At 43.9% G+C, this 21,096-nt stretch overlaps 1 protein-coding gene across 2 annotated transcripts in view; it reads left to right on the top strand.

Annotated features, from left to right (window-relative positions):
* The window catches only part of LINGO2 (leucine rich repeat and Ig domain containing 2), a 418,971-nt gene extending 399,274 nt beyond the window's left edge, over nucleotides 1-19,697 (top strand). For both annotated transcript variants that reach the window (XM_056848514.1, XM_056848515.1), the window contains one exon: nucleotides 17,094-19,697. In XM_056848514.1, coding sequence (XP_056704492.1) covers nucleotides 17,130-18,950 — 1,821 coding nt within the window. In that variant the 5' untranslated portion in view covers nucleotides 17,094-17,129 and the 3' untranslated portion in view covers nucleotides 18,951-19,697. The remainder of the gene's footprint in view (nucleotides 1-17,093) is intronic.
* The last annotated feature ends 1,399 nt before the right edge of the window (nucleotides 19,698-21,096 follow it).

A 21,096-nucleotide genomic window follows, 5' to 3' on the forward strand; every position in this document is an offset into this window, starting at 1 on the left:
CCTTGCTGTCACTTGACAGTACTTTCCACCAACAGCAACTCAAAATCCCTGCTCTTCTGTGAAGTTCACTGCGTGACTTTGGGCCAGTCACTCTCTCTCTCTCTCAGCCTAATTTACCTCACAGAACTGTTGGGAGAATCAAAGAAGGAGAAAACTGTGTATTGCCTGAGCTGTATGGGAAAATGCAACACACACGTTTCTCTGTGCGTATAAAAAGAAATGCAGGGATTCTGGCACGTCTGGAGGGATTTGCTAAGCCATACTCTCCAAAATGAATTTCAGTTTTCATCTAGTCATCCACCGCATAGAAACAAAAGGAAATTGGCTTACAGCTCCTTGATTTTTCATGTGCAAAAATCCGAATTTGGCACTACCTGCATTCTGTGCAGAACAGTCCAAATTCAATGGCTTTGATTGATCTTATTTTGTAAGCAATGGTGTATCCATTACCATTTCTGGTTCAGAACTGAAAGCTTTGTGAACATGCCCTGAGCCAACGGTCTCCTCCCCTTTACAATCTTGGACGGTTTATGGTTTCCCATTAGAACAGAACATGAGGTCCTAGAATCTGACCTGTATATATGTGGGAGACTGAATTAATTTTTCAGAAAGGAGGTACTGGTTGAGTGCTTTGTTCGTTGATGCTGTATGAAGAAGCCAGAAGTATCTGCTCTAGTTTGGCATTAAGGAGAGAAATAATTGCTCCTCTTTTCAGATTGCATTTTCTTTCTTCATATATCACTTCCTTCACTTGCCACTAAGTTAGAAGCAGTTTTCAAATCTCATGGGAATCACAGAAGTAGCAATAGGGATGCATCATAAAGCACCCTTTAATACATGCCCCATGGGCAACACGTCTTTGAAAGTAACCTGTTTTATTAAAAATAATTAAGTTTTATGTGTGTGTGTGTGGGGGGGGGGAAGAAATGTGTTTAATCCCAGTCCTAAAGCAACAGATTCATACTTGTCATAGCACATGAGCCTGTGCATTTTATGGTCTGATTCCCATCAGGTACTGCTCTGGCACATTAGTGTGCAGGATTGGACTCAAGTAGTTCTGAGCAATTTACAATTTACTGTACTGGGTGAGGGGGTGTCCCTGGAAGGCTATGCAAATTAGAGATTCTGGCTGAGGGACTTCACTCTTTGGGAAGTAACTCCCATCTGGATGCAGTCTTCCAAATACTGTTCTGGCAGATGCACTACTAAGATAAATAGGCATTGAATGGGATATAAATTATTTGTGGCACATGTCCAAGAGCTGCTGAAAACTAGTTTTGATTTCATCACATACTACGGTCCCTATAGTAGTTATTCTTACATGCTTGAAAACTGAAAGAAAAAAAATTGTAATAATTAGGGCTAAGTGGGGACACAGCCTCAAGGGAAAATGTCAATTACCATGTAATTATAATCATCCACACTCAATATGCTCAAATAAATCATCATTGATTCCTGTGCTTACTCACCATGTTTGTCACTAGCCGTAGATAAGCACTCAGGCTTGTGTAAAATTTCCGAACGGTTACATTATGTTTGGAGGGAAAGCACGCTTAGTGTGTTTCTGCATTCAGTTGCTGGGAGCTGGGAGTTGAAGGTTGCATTTAGATGTCACTTCTAGCCCACATTAAGACAGGACATGCATAAGCCTGTCATGTTGCCAGGCTCACACACATGCCTTATACCTCCCACCTTCCCTTTTTGCATAGAGAATCCTGGCTAGAAATGTATTTGAATTACTTATGATGTCCAGATGCAGGCACACAGATTAAGCAGAGTTAGTCATCCCACACAAACAGGATTCTAAATTTAGATGAAATTCTTGGCTTAGTATCCCAGGTGGGCAGAGGGGGGCAACTAAGTCCCATTAATGCATGCACCAGCAACTCTATGTTGCCATTTCTGATCAGGATTCTCTGCACAAGAAGGGAGAGTCAACGAAGCCAGGAAGAAAGAACATGCTCAGCAACAAGCCAGAATTTGCATATTCCCCGCATAATGCTGGTTAAAAGTGATATATGAACACAGTCCCAGTTTCATCTATGAGACCTTTCCCTTCAGAAATAAGGATTTAAAAGTGTATCTTCAGAACAGAAATGATACTGCCATCACAATGTCAAGGCTGGCCCTTTGGAGGCCAGCAAACCAGCCAAGCAAGCTAGCTGTCAAGCCAGCCAGCAGGAATGCAAAGATAAGTAAGTAATCTTAGAACAGCTTGACCTGTTCTTGAAAAATGAGTTGCTGAGACCCAGAAGAATTATGGAACCAAATGTAATTCTACTGGCCCTTAGTGTTTTTTCAAGTTATCCCATCACAATGTGTTGCATGTGGAGCTGCCTTTGGAGTCTGAAAACATCAGCTGTGTCAGAATAAGGCAGTCAGTGTAATGGAAATGAACATATTTTAACCATCGTTCAAAAATCCGCATTGATGCCAGGTGACAGGTTCATCTCCATGCAAGATGGCTTTTGCCATTCTCAGCTGATGTCACATTCCCACTAATACTGGCCCTACCCATCTCAGGGCCAAACCAAACCCAACACTGTGTGTTTTGTGAACTGAGCTGCGAGTGCATTGTTGTTTTTTTAACTACCAGGCACGTGGAGGCACACTTCAGATTAGGACCATGGCTTGAGAGGCATCAGGTTTAAACCTTTTCCCCACCACCATTTTTTCAACCTGAGATGACTCTGTGAAAAGAGTGTTTGCTCCGTTAGGGAAACATAACAGGTACTGACCTGGGCACCTGCATGTTTTCCCCCAGTAAGGTGAACACATTTCTTACTGGGCAATAGTGCAAAGAGAAAGTATTAAACCCTCTCTCCCCCACATACATACCTTGGTCCTGATAGAAATCAGGGTCTTGCACACAGGATATTTAAAAAAAAAATAGCTGTGAGTTCCATTCATTCACAGAACTCACAGCATCTCATCTCGTTTTGTCCTCAGAGGTCTGATGATGTTCAGTAGAACAAGATACGGATCTAGTTGGCTGAAACAGTGGGGAGGCTGTCCAGCTAGGATGCTGTGCTGAACCTTTCAATGAACTGCATGTTTTCTGCCAGAATGGAGTGGAGGCAAGAATACACACAGTTGGTCAGAAAGAGGTATTGCATGAGCAAATACCAGGCAGCATCTGAAAAACTTCATAGTTGGCCCTTCTGTTCTGCCTCTTCTTGGATAATCCATGGGCTGATCTTGGTCATACTTAGGTGCTAAAGCTCTGAAGCAGGGCTAAGAATGGGAAAGCCCCTTGCCACCAGAGGAACACTCTTCCTCCTAATGGGCTTCTACTCAGACTTCTTTTTTGGGGGGAAGGGTGATTCTATTTGTAGGCAAACCAAAGTGTTGAGAAATAGTCATGCCTTTGGCTTCTAGGAATCAGCAGGGTCAGTTGTGGCTTCTCTGACATTTGTCTCAGAGTCTTCCTTAGGCTGACTCCAACAGGAACTGTGGTCTTCATATGTCCCAGTGACTCCACTAACTCCTCAGAGGGCAATCTGTCTATTTCCATGAGACATGATAGCTATGCATTCACACTATCACTATATCATATGATCCAGTACATTCATGACTCACACTAGTAGTGATCACAGTTTCATTTTTTTAAGTCATTGCATGCATGGGAACATGGAATGGTGAGCTACATTATCTATGTGAATGCATGATAGATGGCATGATAAACACAAAATAAGGGAAGCTCTTGGAAGTATCTTTGGTCATTTATGCATGGTCGCTTTAACCTCCTTTATTCCCTGTTTCAGCCAGGATCAAATTTTTCAGTATGCACGCTACTTCATTCCTTGGAAGCTCAACGCTGTTTCAACGCAAAACGAACCCAGCTTTTCCCATTCTGGCCCGAATTAAACCATTGTTCCTGGCTCATTCCGTAGTCACAGAGCTTGCATACTGCATTAGGGGGAAACACAGAAGATTGGCTTCTCACAGCCAATCATGAAGCAGTGTGTAAAGAGGCGGGGATTCAAGTGCTTCCTGCTTCCTCTGAGCTCTTTCTGAGCAAAAGAAAACCTTTTTTAAAACAAGGCTTGGATTTCTCTCCCCCCCCCCCTTCTTTTAGATGGCTCCGTTTTTTGTTGTTTTTGTTTGGAGGTTCTAGCAGGGGAGCGCAGCTATCGTATACACTTGACCGAAGAACGGTACACTCCTTCTATCTGGGATGGTCGTCCTCTTCCACCGAGCGTGCAGCTTCGGGAGGGATGCACAGGGAGCGGTGAGGGAGGTAGGGGACACCCGCCTAGCCAGCCAGATCAGCCGAATCAACCCTGGCGATCAATGGGGTGACAGATGTCGCAACCAGATAGCCCTCACATCCTATTTTTTGTTCTTTGTTCTTAAAATGCTTTTTTATGTGGCAGTTGGGTTTGGGGGGAAAGAAATCTTCTCTCACGGTAAGCCAATTACAGAGCAGCATTTAAAGGGGTGGGACTTGTTTTGAGCTTGGGAGACTGCTTTTCTGTAATCATGGTTCGATTAGCAGTCCCTCATCATTTCGTGCCTGATCATTCAAGCCAATGCATACAGTTTCCCCAAACCCTGGATACTTTAATGTGCAATGAACCCAGGTCCAAGCAGGGAGATCCAGTCCATGCATAAAAGACCTTTCTATCCATATTGATTTTGGGTAAAGGAACTTTCTCAGGAGTATTGTTACCATGAAAATGGAAATCTCACCACTGACTTCTGGATTTAGTGTGATATACAATAGTTACTTCTTCTGATGGAGAGAGTTTGTGCCTTTGTATCAGCAGAGAGCAGAAAACATGCTGTTCTTTGAAATGTTTAGCACAGCAGCACAGAGGCTATCCCTGCCAGCAGGCTGCCTAGGAATGCTGAGAAAAGAAAGGTATAAAAAACATCAAGATTAGACAGTTTCAGAATATCTGAAAAAAGAAAATAGTAATTGTATGGTTTATGTTTTTAGAATGTGTGTGTGTGTGTGTGTGTGTGTGTGTGTAAAGTGCCGTCAAGTCGCAGCCGACTTATGTCGACCCCTTTTGGGGTTTTCATGGCAAGAGACTAACAGAGGTGGTTTGCCAGTGCCTTCCTTTGCATAGCAACCCTGGTATTCCTTGGTGGTCTCCCATCCAAATACTAACCAGGGCTGACCCTGCTTAGCTTCTGAGGTCTGACAAGATCAGAGAATAAGCAGCATTAAAGACCTTTCCCCCCTCTCTTTGAGGGATGCCCTTTCCCATGTCAAGAAGCAATGCAAATGAATGGCCTCATTAGTATATACCAGCTCTACAATCAATCAGTCACCCAGAAGGAGTAACAATTTTGTGGTGGAAGGCTTGCACAACTTGTGACCTACCAAGACAAACCTGGCCTCCAAACCATACATTTGCCATGCTCTTCCACAGCCTCAAAGTTGCTAACAGTATAAAATGGGGGGAAAAACTATTCACAAAACAGAAATGACCTTGATTAAAGTTTGCTCATAACCACCATATTATTAAAATAACAGAAAAAACATTGCTCCCATACCAATCTCAAGAGCACAGATTTTCTGTTCAATGCCCCTGCCCATGGTATCCTGCTAGCGAGGATGGCTGGGTTGGAAGGAGGATTGTGGGAGGGGCAGTCTCCAGGAGAAAAATTAAAAAGGAAAATAAGTCCTTGACATCTTACCAAAAGTTCTGACCATAGAGTTCTTGGCAATTCCTAGAGCTACCCAGAAGTGAAAAGTGTAGTTCTAGCAGTTGCGAGAAACTCTATGGTAAAATTAGATTAGAGTTTGTGGCAATTGCTAGAGCTAACCTTATTGCTTCTAGGTAGTTGTAGGAATCATCAAGAACTCTATGGTCAGAACTTCCGGTAAGTAATCAAGGACTTATTTTTCTTTAATTTTTTCTCCTTTTTAATTTCCAGTTCCAGTGCAAAATGGCCACCTGTATGCAGATGAGCATTTAGGCGTAATACTTTCAGCATATCTTCAAAACAGCCTTTAAACAGTAAACTAGGGATAGAGTATCAGCCTTATCTTTTTAATTTTTCTCCCCAAGACAATCGCCCCCTTTGACCACAGTTTCTACCTGCCAATCAGCTGAGTATCAACTGGCAAGGGCAAGAGTTGGCTGGATGTCTCCCGCCATTAATGGGCAAATGGGAACCCTAGGTGGAAGTGGGAGCAGAGTGCTTTTGTAGTTTGGCTCATCTGACTGTTCATTTCCAGAACAGAGCACTACAGGAATGCTGCTCAGGCCTATAGCAGTTATTCTGAGGACCTATAGGATTCCATCTTGTCCTCCATGCTGTTCCAGCATCTGCATGAAACTGCTGGGAGAGATTGGGAATTTGGACTGCGGTACCAGCAATATGTGAATCACACCCAGCTCAATTTCTATCTTAACAGCTGAGTCGAATGGATCTATGGAAGTCCTGAACAAATGCTGGAATAAATCTTTTCATTTTGATTTGTATGTTTTATTGTATTTTATTTTATGTGTTTATCTATGCTGTAAAACGCTTTGAACTCGTTTTAGGCCAATTAAATGTTTTGACAACTTCTTAAAGCCTCCATGAAGGTTCAGTACCCATACCAGTAATGCATGAGCCAGAAAACAAATCTGGTGATGACAGATGCATATATGTTCCCTCTTTTCCCAATAGTACACAGGCATTGTCACCCAGTGGGAGATCAAGTTTCTTCTGAAATACACAGGAGGTTCTACTTTGGTAGTTCAAAGGAAGTGTGTCCCTCATGAGCTTGTGTTTTGTCTCGACTGACAGAACTGCTGCACAGAGTTTACCAGTGGAACAGCTGCTAACATGCTTGTCCAAGTGGGGGAAACAAATCCACATTGCCGATGGAAGTGATGGCCAGAATCCAAAGAACTACACTAGTCCTGCAGGCCTTATGAGTCTTTATATTTCTGTTTCTCAAATACCAGTCATACATGTTGCATAGCAAGCAGCTTCTGAAACCAAGGAGAGGTACCAAAGTAGTTGTGATATGGTAGTGTATTTCAAGCTGTGTTCCTAGGAATCCTGCATCATTTGGGAGCTAATTATAGGTGAGATAATCCTCAGCAATAGGAATTTGGGTGTGTCCCAGGACACGTTCTGTTTGTGTGTAGCAACAGTGAGACCCGACAGACTTGGACCGTGCATGTTATTATTGCGCATGTTCCTAATCTTTTGTAGTAGTTCCATGGAAAAAAGAAGAAGAGCTGGTTTTTATATGCCTATTTTCTCTACCTTTTAAGGAGAATCAAACTGGTTTACAATCTCCTTCCCTTCCTCTCCCCACAACAGACATCTTGTGAGGTAGATGGGGCTGAGAGAGTTCTGTGACTAGCTCAAGGTCACCCAGCAGGCTTCACGTGGAGGAGTGGGGAAACCAATCCAGTTCACCAGATTAGCCTCCGCTGCTCATGTGGAGAAGTGGGGAATCAAACCCGGTTCTCCAGATTAGAGTCCACTGCTCCTAACCACTACATCACACTCGTATAAGGGGTTCTCAGAAGGCAAATCAGTGTGGTCCCCTGAGGAACAGGACTTTGGAACCTGAAATAAGGGAAGGAGGTGTACTACTAAAAAAAAAAAAAAAAAGGTCAAAAATCCCAGTGGGTACACAGAAATCCTGGGGTATATTTAATTAGCTGTATGCATCTGTACTGGTTTCTTTTTCTCCAGCCAAATCCAATCATTCATGTGTATATGGCATTGTTATTTTTTCCCCTGGTATAACTGCTTCCTTATAATAGTCCTGCTAAATGTTCACAAGTAGAATGATTTCATAAGTGCTAACATGGCTGTCTTAGCATTAGAGGTAATTTATTGCTTTTAATTTGCTAAAACTTTTTATGCCCTGAACTGAAACGACCCTCAGTGGTAGAATTTAGCCTTTATTTTTAGCAGCTTGGCAAATCATAACATCTATAAACTTCAAAGTACACCCTCCTTACTCGCCAAACCAATAGGGCATACCTCGTAATGTACAGATTTTTTTTTGCAGACCTGTTTTAAAAAGGTGTACATCTGTAATGCAAACACACGCGCACACACATAAGTACATTAAATTCCCATACCCAGGTCCATTCTGTAAGAACAGAATTTCAAACAGCAACAGCATCTGTAAAGCTAATGAAATGAATAGTCTCTAGGGATGAAGTCCCATGCTATATACAAAGCACTAAAATATTATTTCTAAGGATTACTGTGTTTGGGTCCTTGCACAAATGTTATATGCAGCCAGTTATTGGCCTGGATCCAACCAACCTCCAACTTCAGTGGCTTTTCCTCCAACAGAATTAAGTTGCCTCCTTAAGCTGGAGGAAGGCTTCAAACTTATGTCTGTGGCCACTTTAGCAGTTCCCCGCATCAAGAGACTATGGTTGACAGACAGCTAGCATTGCAGTCAGCCCAAAGATTGCAACCAGAGTATAGCAGAAGGACAGGACTCCAGATGCAAACTGCTTTGCCACCCCATTGCTGTCTCTTGCCATGATGGACAGGAGTCCTCAGGTTGCTGGGGGGCTACTGCAGCAAGCCTCCACCCACCTAAATATACACATCCATGTGATGTCCCACTCATGGTGTTACATAGTCGTGCCAGCCAGCATCAACCAAATAATATCTATGCTCTGAACTTAGCCAGCCTTTTGAGTTATCCACTCCAACAACAGTTTGTTTCAGTTTAGGGCATTTGGTACTGTAAAATCCGGAAAGCCTAGATGTGAAAAAAGATCACATGATTATTGAGTTCTAACAAATTATAGGCTCGCATTCCAAACCTGCTAAGACTTGTAGGCACTGTAGCTGTAGTGCTCCCACATTTGTAGGAGGTGCTTAGAAAGGAACAGCCTTGCACATTATGAGTTTTCCTGCCAATGTAGTTCAGCGACAGGAGAATGTGTACCTTGCAGAATTTCCCCTTCTCTCTCAACCATGGCTCTGTCCCTGGCCAGGAGTCCTACAATTTCCTCCAAAATTCCAATGCCAACTTCCATCTTGCCCGCAGCACCCAGACCCTCCCTAGGGATCAGAGATTATTTTTCTCCGTACTTTATACCTGCGGCCAATATTTCCTCAAAACTCTCCCATTCATTTGCTTTTTAAAAGCTATTCTCAGACCACCTACTGGTTTGGTTTTTTCCACTTAATGTAGTCAAACTGTGTTAATTAGTACATCTGCAAAAGGCAAACAAATAGTCAACCCTTTTATGTGTTTCCCATATTCCATCTCCTGCTGTGCCCTGCACCAGTGATCGATATAAAAATAATGTACATATACAGAAAACATGAAAGCAGTCTCAATATTTTTGCAGAACCAAACAATGAAATTTCAAACAAAGCTAAATTGGAGGGCTAATCATATGACTTTGTGCTGTGTAGTCTTTACAAAAACAATTTTGTTCTTCCCTATTTTCTTTCATTTGCTTTGGGGTATGCACCCCTCTTTCCTATCTTAACCACATAGGAAAAAGCTTCTAACTGGGTTTTTTTAAACGTATGTGGGGGGGGGGGGTTGATATTATTTTTTCTGAACAGAATAACAAATGGTTTTTATAAAATTTATTTATTTGATTAAATGTATATCCCACTTTTTCCTGTGATTCAATGCACAGTTACATAACAATTTAAAACCAATAGAATAATACCACAGATCACCAGCAGCAGTCTTAGTCCATTAAAATCCCTGGAAAAGAGAACTGACAAACTCAGGTGCAGCTGGTAGAAGGCACTCCTGGCCACAGATGGTGCGATCCTAAAGGGGAGGGGGTTCGTTCTGGTGCAGCTGGGGATGGTGCCGCCATGGTGCAACTGCGCCACCTCCTGATTGGTTTGCTGCGCCATGGCAAGCAAGCCAATTAGTAAATTCCCTCAAACCCAATGGAACTGCTCTATATAACTACATTGGGCTGCTCCACCATCATTGCAGGTGTAAGTCTATGCTGGCAAAAGGGGGTGTTCCCAAGGTGGAAGGGCTTAGGAAACTGACTAGTGTCACCTCACCCCCGGGAATGCCCCCTTTGGCACTGGCATGAGCCCCCGTGCTGGAGGATTGCTGCAGCCAAGGCTGGCTGGCGCCCATGTGTGGTGCTGCTGCGCTGCTCCCTGGCACCAGCTTAAATGGTCCAGCGCCAGTGTTAGTGCCCATTTGTATGGCGTAAGTGGCACTAACGCCGACGCAGGGGTCACAGACGGTGGTTCCTAAAACCATTCGCGCCCCCCCCCCAGGACTGCACTGTAAACCAACCTTCTTTTCAAACAGCAAGGGTGGGTATATGAGCATCACCACATTCTTAACCTGCTCTATAAAAAGCTAACTGCACTCCATTCAAAATCCTCTATTCTGTTTCCAGTTGTTTCCCCACACTGATTTGTAATTATAAAAATAGCTGATACCCGTAAAGAAAACATGTACACAGGTCTAATATGTGTGTAGATCCCAGTTATACTGTTTTCCTCAGTGAGCAGAAATGTTTGCTGAATAGAGCATTCATGCTGAGAATGAAAGTAAAGAAATCAATCTAATTCATTCATACTGCTTTCTTTAAAGTTAGTTTTTACTGAATTGGCCTGTGAGAAAGAGGTGAAATTGTTGAATAGAGGTTGGGGAAGGGGGCATGGTGACTAAGTCTAGTGCTCTGGCAGAGTCAGGTAAAAGCTCCCTTTTCTTGACGGACTGGCAGTGCCATCCTAAATGCTGATGTAAGCTCATTGTTTTCAGTGGACTGAAACTAGAACAATTCTACATAGGTTACTGCTGTGGGGATCCCTCTTCTCCCATCAAGAACCCCCTTGGATTCAAAAAATGTCCATTTTCAAAAAAATTGGAGAAGGCTAAATTTGTGCTGGAAGGTTTCATGTGGGGAAGGACCATTCAGATATTCAAATTAATACTTGCAATTTGAAGTGCTACAACCCACAGCCCAGCAATAGACACACTGGATCTGTTGATCCTGTACATCAGACAGCCAGCACTTCAGTGGAACTAATGGATGCATTTAGTTGTCAGTCATCAAGCGTAATCAAGTGACAAACTAATAAGCATCTCCATTCTTCAGCTCAGTCTTGCCTCAGGAGTTCATCTGCACCAGCGATTCTTAACAGGCCCATATGGCCCTCTGGGGTACAATCTACAAACTGGGGGGAGGGCATTTGGGATTTTAGGCAGCCTCTTCTCCCCATGTGCTTCTGGCAGCAAGTGAGTTGTTTTGTACTGCTCACCCTGCAATGAAGATAAAATCCCAGATTTCTTCTTCTGGCCCTTAAAAAAGTGGCGCTCAGCAAATATGAATCAAGCCTAATAAGGAGTTGGTTGATGGCCATCCGGCTGAAGTAGCTAGTAGCATGCATGCTTGAAATCTGTGTATCACATGACTACATCATAAATATACCTAGACAAGTGGGGGACCCCCGCAAAATTTGTGGGGGAAATGCCATCTCCCTCTCAAGTTGGGAATCCCATCTCCCCTTCATGGGGGGGGGGGGCAGCAGCCACCATCATTTTGAAAGAGCATTGTCTGCTTATGCACAGACAGTGCTGTTTCAAAAATTAAGGGATTTAACCCCCCCTTTTTAATTTTAGATTATTCTGCAGACCTAAGGGGTCCCCGAAGTCTGCAGAAAAACCTGTTGGGGATGACTGTGTACCTCCTAGCTGCGGATTTAAGCATCCGCAGGCTGGGGGCACACTTCGGAATTAGATATATAGATTAATAAAATGGCCTTGTCTGGAGCATTGTTTTTACTTGTGAATGTTGCATAGTTGGTGGGTGATAGATCAAAGTTTAAGATAATAAGAACAGCCTTGCTGGATTAGACCAGTGGTCAGAGTAGTTCAGCATCCTGTTTCACAGTGTGGCTTACCAGTTGCCCTGGTTAAGAACTACTGCACTAAACTAATCAGAACAAATGCTTTCTTAACCTGCTCTTATGCCCTCCAATAATGGAGACTTCGCTAGATAGTCTCAGGCAACCAACTACCACTTGTTCATTAGAGGAGTTCCAGTTATAAAAACAGGGGCATATCTTTTATCTTGATACCTGGACTATTCCACTACATGTCTCTTTCCCCCTCACCTCCTAGAACCAGATATGTGTTTTGTGCAAAATCTTTTAGTAGCAGAACTCATCACAGCAGGATAGTAGTACCCTTGCCTTAATGTTAGCTTGAGGGGCAGAAGTTCATGAAAGAGATGGCCAACCATTTGACTTAGCCTACATAGCTAACATTTATGAAAGAAAGAAAAAACTCTGGTAAACTCTATATGGAAGAATCGTGTTGAACGGGCCAATGACATCATTCCCTCCCATGCCAAAAGTGTTCCCCCCCCCTTTTTTTTTTTGCTCCATCCCATAGGGGCTGGATAATCTTTGTCTGGGAAAGAATGGTGTCATTAGCTCTTCCCATATCACTCCTCTCCCATGAAGTCTTAGCCCAATCATAGGCCGTTAACTCATGGCTCCTTTGTGCCTGTAAAGATGCACACTTTTTTATATCGGGAACTCAAAAAACAAACACTTGGAGCAAAGAAGCGACCAGTGGGAGCCGCCGCTGCTCTCTGCTCCTCCACCTCGCTGTCCCCGAGGTGGAGGCCAGGGGAAGCCGGCGGGGACTGGTGGAGGGAGCCACCACTGCTCTCTGCTCCTCCACCCTGCCATCCCCAAGGTGGAGGTTAGAGTCGGTGGCGGTGAAGGACTGCAGAAAGGAGGCGGCTGGAACGGCACTGAGCAAAGGCACCAGCAGCGGAGGGAGGAGCTGCCGCTTCCTCAGCCGACTTCCCCCTGTCAGATCACATCGTCGGCTTCCCCAGCAGGGGGCGGAAAGGTGCTGCCGCTGTTGCTGCTGCTGCCCCTGCCAGGGCCTGGCAGTAGTTTCTACCTGGCGGGGAAAGGAGCTGCTGCTGCTGTCGGGGCCCGGAAGTCTCCCAGCGGGGTCTCAACCTGGGCGCCGAGCATGCACGGGCGAACTCCTTCCTCTGTTGCATGCCTTCCATTTAAGGCGCGACAACAGAGGAATGGGAACACCCGGGAATGTAGCGAAAGGGGGAGGGGTAAAAAGGCAAATGGGCGAAGCAAGTGCGAGTAGACCTCTCCAATTCGCTACATTCCTGGGAGAATGGAGGGACAAAGTGGCCATGCGTTAATGGCCATAGAAGCAAAGTAGGTCATGCCTAAGCTGCCAGAATTCAAAGTTCTCTTAGAATGGGATGTACTGCCTATTCTTTGGCTCTGACTGATATAAGCCTATGTTATATGTTCATATGTTTCCTGTATCCAGTATGATATGATAAGACCAGGCTTTGTGTGTGTAAAGCCACCGACTTATGGAGACCCCAGCAAAAGGCTTTCAAGGCAAGTGATAAAGTAGAAGTTTTTGTCATTGCCTTCCTCTGCAGAGACTTCCTTGGAGGTCTCTCTTCGAAGTATTGACCCTGTTTACTTCCAAGATCTGATGACATCGGGCTATACCATGCTGCCTTTCCTCTGCCAAGCTTTAGGGAGTCCCAGAAGGTAGAGTTTGACACACCATGTTACCGTTTTTATGAAGTAAGTACTGGCAGCCTTGTTGGAATAAGAAACGTAAGAATCAGCCCCCAGGCTGTGGTTGAACCCTGACTTGTAGTCCAAATGGAGATTCAGTGCTGCTGGATATTTTTGCACCAGTTTTGCATTTCAAAGAATCTAAGAACAAATGCCAGGAGAGGTCTCAAGTGCTTCTGGAGAGATCAAACAGGGCTGTTAACTAATCATTTAAAAGCAGCTTTGTTCCTTCTTCACCAGGTGCATTGACCTCTGTGTTAGGTCATGTGTTCAAATAGCATCTAAAAGAATGGAAATATGTTTCTTATCAGTGCATTAGAAAGCATAGGTGGGGCCAGAGGGTAGTGCATGGAAGCAGAAAAGGCTTTTCACAAGGGAATAAATATATCTTTCTTAATTAAGGGTGGGAGCAAGTACTTTTGCAAATATGTCGGCGCAAATTTAACTCAAGCTGCTGAGATTGGCAAGAACATTTTCTAAGCATTAACACCAGAGAGTACGTGTTAGGTGCTTTTCTGCTATGTCCCACTTTAGCATCTGATTTCTACAAAACAGAAATGATATGTCAAAGAGAAGAATTTACCATTAGAATTAAAGGAAACTGTCCAAGAAAATAACTGGCTCTTGCCTGATTAAGAGAGGAGGCTGATTCTCACGATCCACTGAAAACCAAGCCAGGATGGAGAAAGCAAGGGAGAAAGGAGTGTCTAAAGAATTTTCCAGACCTGGAGAGACATGATAATGGAAGGGGCACTCCATGTGAGGATGTTGCCAAGCTCCAGCGTTGGCCAGCAGCTTCTGAATCTCAGCAGAGAAAGGGAAGGAGAAGATGAAGAAGAGTTGGTTTTTATATGCCAACTTTCTCTACCACTTAAGGAAGAATCAAACTGGTTTACAATCGCCTTCCCTTCCCCTCCCCACAACAGACACACACTCTATGAGGTAGGTGGAGCTGAGAGCGCTCTAACAGAGCTGTGATTAGGCCAAGGTCACCCAGCAGGCTTCATGTGGAGGAGTGGGGAAACAAACCCAGTTCTCCAGATTAGAGTCCACTGTTCCAAACCACCACTCTTAACCACTACACCATGCTGGGGGGTGCAGCACTGGCAGGGCAAGACCTCAAAGAACTGCCATTAAGAGTCAGGAAAACAGTGTTATGAAAAGGCCAAGACCAGGCAACTGTTATCCAGAATCAGTGCGCTTAAGGGGTGTGTTCCTTCAATTTTATTCCAGAGAAATGGTGTTCCTCAGCTAGCAGAAGTTTACAAAAGTGGCGTTCCCAGAAGTGTTATGAAATTTTAATCCCAGTTCTTTTCCTGATTCTGCCGTAAACAAATATTAGATTTAAACCAACCCCTCCACAGTGTACAAACAAAAGACTGGAAGAAGACTGCTGCATCTACTCATTGTTTTCTGGCAGACAGCACAGTCCACTTGCAAACAATTGTAGCACAGTGATCCAATGATGTGTGGATGTGGCCTTATCACTGGACTATGCAAACAGGCTCCTTTGTCAATTTGCTTTAATAGATACGATTGCTGTTAGAAACCATGGCAAGCATTTCTTCTCCCTTTGTAACACACTAGTTCTACTAAAGAAATAACCTTTTATTATCTATTTTATACTGGGAGGGTTATTTTTTGTTGTTGTTCTGTTGCATGTATGTTTGTAGCGAGGTTTACAGACTTTTGCAACTAAAATGAGCATTCCAGGGATGTTCTCCTTCCTCTGAACCTGTTTGCTTTCAGCTTCATACATTAGATGGTTAAGACAGGAAATTAATTCCCTGCACGGCAGAAGTATCAGTACGAAAGCAATACATCCCAGGCTGCGTTGAAAAAGTGATGATCTGAGCTGAAAGCTCCTTTGATCAGAATTCACTGGAAAGGCCCAAATCACAGGGCCTGATATATTTTCAGTTGTAACTTAATTCCTAATGAAGTGAGATTTAGCTTGGTGATGTTTGGGTTCTTTTTTCTTCTTTTCTTTCTTTCTTTCTTTTTTTTTTTTTTGCACAGCTGGACATAACTAGCAATTCTTTTACCCACAAAGCTTCGACTGAAGAAGAGAAAGGGGCCTAAATGAGTCTCAGCACCCGGTTCTTCCAAGGCGCTGTTGAAACCTTCTCTCAAGGTCATATAATGAAGAGAAGGCTTCATTTGAGTTCTCAGGCTAGATCAGAATGCCACCATACATTACCATTCTACTCAGGGAGAAGCCTAGGAGCAGAATTGAAAGGCTCTCTGCAGGTTAAGGCTGAAGCGTGTTCAGAGAGTTGTGTAAGACAGTTTGTGCCACTTTCCCACACAGTATGTCTAGCTCTAGCTAGTATTGGAAATTGGTTGCATTTCGCAAGAGCTCGAAGTGTCAGCACTGCATGTGCGGGTGCATCAAACCCACCATTTTGAAAAAGAACAATACTAATTAAAATCAATGCACATATTCAGCATCTTTTCTTTTTGACATTTTGATATACTACAAGAAACAAAGGGGACTGTCTTAAAGGTGCTTGAAGATAGTCTTCATTTATTTAGAAAAGCTATATGGGGGGCGGGAAGGGAACTGTCTCATCCACCAGTCTGTCCGATCTTGGGACCTGTGGAATTTCCAGATTTATATTTAATGTTCACTTACTGCCTATGGATTATCCATTTAATATACATCCAAACTGTGAACTCTATCAGCATAGGCCTGAACTATGAGTTCATTAACGCTGGAGAAAAAAAATGAAAAAATGGGTCTATGCATATTTGTTTGCAGGTCCTACGCAGACATTATATCCATAGTCTTGATAGCCAGTGGGCCAGAAGATGTGCCAGGAATACCCATGAGTAGGCCAAACGGAATCTGTTTCTCTTGCTAGCTGAACAAGTCTGTTTTTCTGTAATAAAATAAATAATCAAAAGAAACAGATTGCTCCTAAATTGAAGAATGTACTCAGATCTTTGCTTTCCTTGGTTTCTCAAAAGTGTGCAGTAGCCAGCTTGTTTATTGTTAGGGTTGCCAGCTCTGGGTTGGGAAATACCTGGAGAATTTGGGGGTGGAGTCTGAGGGGGCAGAGTTTGGAGAGGGGAGGGATTTCAATGCCATAGAGTCCAATTGCTAAAGCGGCCATTTTCTCTAGGGGAACTGATTTCTATCGCCTGGAGATTAGTTGTAATAGCGAGAGATCTCCAGCTACCACCTGGAGGTTGGCAACCCTATTTACTGTAGGCCTTAATACATTGATTAGCCTCTATACCTTTGTCATTTCCTCTTATTTATTTCTTGTATAAGGTAAAATAAAATAAAATAGACTTTCCTACCTTCCCCTTCCTGATGCAGTCCACTTGCTCCCTTCCCTGGTGTTTTTGAGAGCTGGGAATTTGGGGAGTGGCACTGCAAATGGAGGGGGATTGCAGAAGTAGTGGGCCTGCTGTTACACAAGTGAGAACACTTGCTTTTAGCACAAGCAAGGGTTTGGATCTAACCTGACATTTAAAGGTTCTTTTGCCATTTGTTTTAGCTGAAAATGAATGGGACTTGTATTTGAGCTTCGTAGCCTAATTAGCTCTCCTTTTTCCCTCCCTCTTGGCAGGCCTGTGACAGAAGATTAGACAACTTCAGTGGAGTCATGCTTCACACAGCCATATCATGCTGGCAGCCATTTCTAGGTCTGGCTGTGCTGCTACTTTTCATGGGCTCTACCATAGGCTGCCCAGCCCGCTGTGAGTGTTCGGCACAGAACAAGTCTGTCAGCTGTCACCGGAGGCGCCTGACTGCCATCCCCGAGGGCATCCCCATTGAGACTAAAATCCTGGATCTTAGCAAGAACAAGCTAAAGAACATCAGCCCGGAGGAATTCACATCTTACCCACTGCTTGAGGAGATAGATCTCAGTGACAACGTCATCGCCAATGTAGAGCCAGGAGCCTTTAGCAATCTGTTTAACTTGCGCTCTTTGAGACTCAAAGGGAACCGTCTGAAGCTGGTTCCTTTAGGGGTATTCACTGGGCTGTCAAACTTAACAAAGCTAGATATTAGCGAAAACAAGATTGTCATTCTGCTGGACTACATGTTCCAGGATCTACACAACCTGAAGTCCCTCGAAGTAGGGGATAATGATCTGGTATATATATCCCACAGGGCGTTTAGTGGACTACTTAGCCTGGAGCAGCTTACTTTGGAAAAATGCAACCTAACAGCTGTACCAACAGAAGCCCTCTCCCACCTTCACAACCTCATCAGCCTGCACCTGAGACATCTCAGTATTAACCTTTTGCCTGCATTTGCCTTTAAGAGATTGTTCCGTCTGAAAAACCTAGAAATTGACTATTGGCCAATGCTGGACATAATGCCTAGCAACAGCTTATATGGCCTGAACCTCACTTTTCTCTCCATCACCAACACCAACTTGTCCGCAATACCTTATTCGGCTCTGAGGCAACTGGTTTACCTAACACATCTGAACCTCTCCTACAACCCCATCAGCACCATTGAGTCAGGCATGCTTGCAGAACTGGTGCGCCTACAGGAGCTTCACATAGTTGGGGCCCAGTTACGCACCATTGAACCCCATGCTTTCCAAGGGCTCAGGTTCCTGCGTGTGCTCAATGTGTCCCAAAACTTGTTAGAAACCTTAGAAGAGAATGTGTTCCATTCCACCAAAGCCCTGGAAATCCTCTCCATAAACAACAACCCTCTGGCTTGTGACTGCCGCCTCCTTTGGATATTACAAAGGCAGCCCATGCTGCAGTTTGGCAGCCAGCAGCCTATGTGTGCTGGCCCTGACAGCGTCAAAGAGAGGCCATTCAAGGACTTCCACAGCACTGCCCTTTCTTTCTACTTCACTTGCAAGAAGCCCAGGATCCAAGACAAGAAGCTACAATACTTGGTGGTGGACGAAGGGCAGACGGTACAGCTCATGTGCAGTGCTGATGGTGATCCTCAGCCGACCATCTCCTGGGTGACTCCACGCCGGAGGTTGGTCACAATGAAATCCAATGGAAGAGCCACAGTGCTGGGAGATGGCACACTGGAGATCCGATTTGCTCAAGATCAAGACAGCGGGACCTACGTTTGCATTGCAAGCAATGCTGCTGGGAATGACACCTATGCAGCCACCCTTACAGTCAAAGGATTTGCCTCGGATCGGTTCCTTTATGCTAACAGGACTCCCATGTACATGACGGACTCCAATGACACCAGTTCCAATGGAACCAATGTGAATACATTTTCTCTTGACCTCAAGACAATACTGGTGTCAACAGCTATGGGCTGTTTTACATTCCTTGGGGTGGTTTTATTTTGTTTCTTACTTCTTTTTGTGTGGAGCCGAGGGAAAGGCAAGCATAAAACCAATATTGACCTTGAGTATGTCCCTCGTAAAAACAATGGTGCAGTGGTGGAAGGGGAGGTTCCTGGACCACGCAGGTTTAATATGAAAATGATTTGATGGTTATGCTGCTAGCATTATTATTTTTCTCTCTCTCCTGTGGCATTCTAACCAATTCAATGAGCCTGGCATGTAGGAATTGCCAGGTTCAAGGCAGCTTTGCATGGCTGCCGTCATGTCAAACGGTACATGGAAACCAGGAAGAGTATCTGAGGTTGTACAGCAAAGCCTCTTCTTTTGGGGCTGAGTGTGTGTTAGGGCTTTTTGCAGAGTTGGTATACAGTACTAATTGTTTGCATTGCAAATTTTTTGGCATTCTGGGGATCTCAGTAATGAATTGTTGGCTCATGTTCATGGACAACTGTTCAAAACATTTTCTACCACTTCAAAAAAAAAAGGAAAAAAAGAAACCCTACAGTGTAGGATTTACATATTTAAAGAAAAAAGAGACACATTTGTCTACTTCATACTCTGCAGTGAAATTTGTATCTATAGATCTCATTTACTAATGCCTTGCATCATACATACCTTCTAGTTGGTTCTACACTACAAAGATTAATGTATTATTGTATTTTTTTTAATATACATATTTACTGTGTACATTTTAAAGCAATACAGATGAGAGGTTTTGTTCCTTCCACAGCAACTGATCCAAGTGTGATGTCACTCTTCCCATAATTACAGCCAAATTCCCAGATCAGACTTCTGTAGTCACCAATGAATTATGCTATCTATTCAAAGACCAGAGAGGAACCAACCATTGAGGCAGGCAACCATTACTGTGTCTTGTTGCTCTTCTTTTCGTGTGTAAAGAAAAGGCATGTGCCTCATTTTGATATAGAATGGAATATTTTTTTAAAATATCTGTGATATCATGCTGGACCAGTTTACTGTAAAAGAGTCCTAGGTCCAATTTCCTAGTCTTTGTTGGCATAAAAGTTGGCAAACTATAGGTTGATCATAGCGCTTTATTCTGCCCCCCTCCAAGTCTTCTGTTTTAGTTTTGAATCCATTGTTAACATGTTAATGTTTGGAGATAATACCAAGGTATTTCATACTGTAATCCTAGGGAGGTTCTGTCAACACTGAATTTGTGGGAGAAAATGAAAAATATACAAAAGTTGAGCTGATATGCAGGCATGAACTGTCCCATGGTGCCAATAAACCAGAGTTAGCCATGCATAATAAGAGGAGATGCCATTCAACAAAATGTTTCACAGATGATAGCTTTCAGGAGGCCAAAGTACTGCCAAATTTTGCTTCCCACCCCACACCTCCACACAAAGGATCAGTGGAGATGTAACCTGATGGCGAACAGCCTAGAGGGTGCCATGTTAGATTCTGGTTTGGTTTTGTTTTTTTTAAGGAGCAAAGGGAGGTTAGTCGGACATGATTTACCAAAGGGCAAAGGCCTTCCCTGGATATGTTCCAGATTAAACTGATGGGGGGAGGGAATCTGTGCATTTTAAGACCATTTGTCGTGACTTCAACAAAATACCTCACAATAACTATAGCAATTGTTAGAACACAGGGCAAGCTGGCACCTTTTCTAAGAGAGGGAATTTTTGTCTTTGGAAAGCATACTTGCAGCCCATTCCTGAGGGGAGGGGTGGATCTGCGGTGGCTGGGAGCAGCACAGCTGCACTGCCTCCTCAGAAACCTCCCGGCTACCAAACAGAACATTAAAATATTTAAAATACTAAAAAAATAGGAAAAAACCCCACTTAAATCAATGGGGCTATGCCACCAGAAAAGGTGGCATAGTGATGCCACTATGAGTGGGGGCCTTCTCAGGGTGGAAGGGTTTAGGAAGCTGCCTAAAGGCAGCTCCACCCCCAGGAACACCCCTCCCCCATGCTGGCGCGGGCTTTCCCTTCCAGGAATTCCCTACTGGTGTGGCTGCGCCGGCAGTGGGGGCTGGTGCAGCACCGTGGCTCCCTGGCCTCAGCTTGTTTGCCCCCAGGATGGCATAAGTGCCCCTTATCCCAAGTTAAATAGGCACTTACACCACTGCAGGGTCACACCAGCTCCTAAGGAGTTTCAACCCCCCCCCCTTAGGATTGCAGCCTTAGTACATAGCCTATTTTAAAAGAATCATCATTCAGTATAGAGATGCTCCTGGGAATATTCACATGCGATCTGAAGCGTGGAGTGTGAGAACTGGCTGGCCTCCCTGAGCATTATCTCCTTAGTGATGAAAGGTACT

This window comes from Euleptes europaea, chromosome 4 (genome assembly GCF_029931775.1).
Source record: "Euleptes europaea isolate rEulEur1 chromosome 4, rEulEur1.hap1, whole genome shotgun sequence".
Taxonomy (NCBI): Eukaryota; Metazoa; Chordata; class Lepidosauria; order Squamata; family Sphaerodactylidae; genus Euleptes; species Euleptes europaea.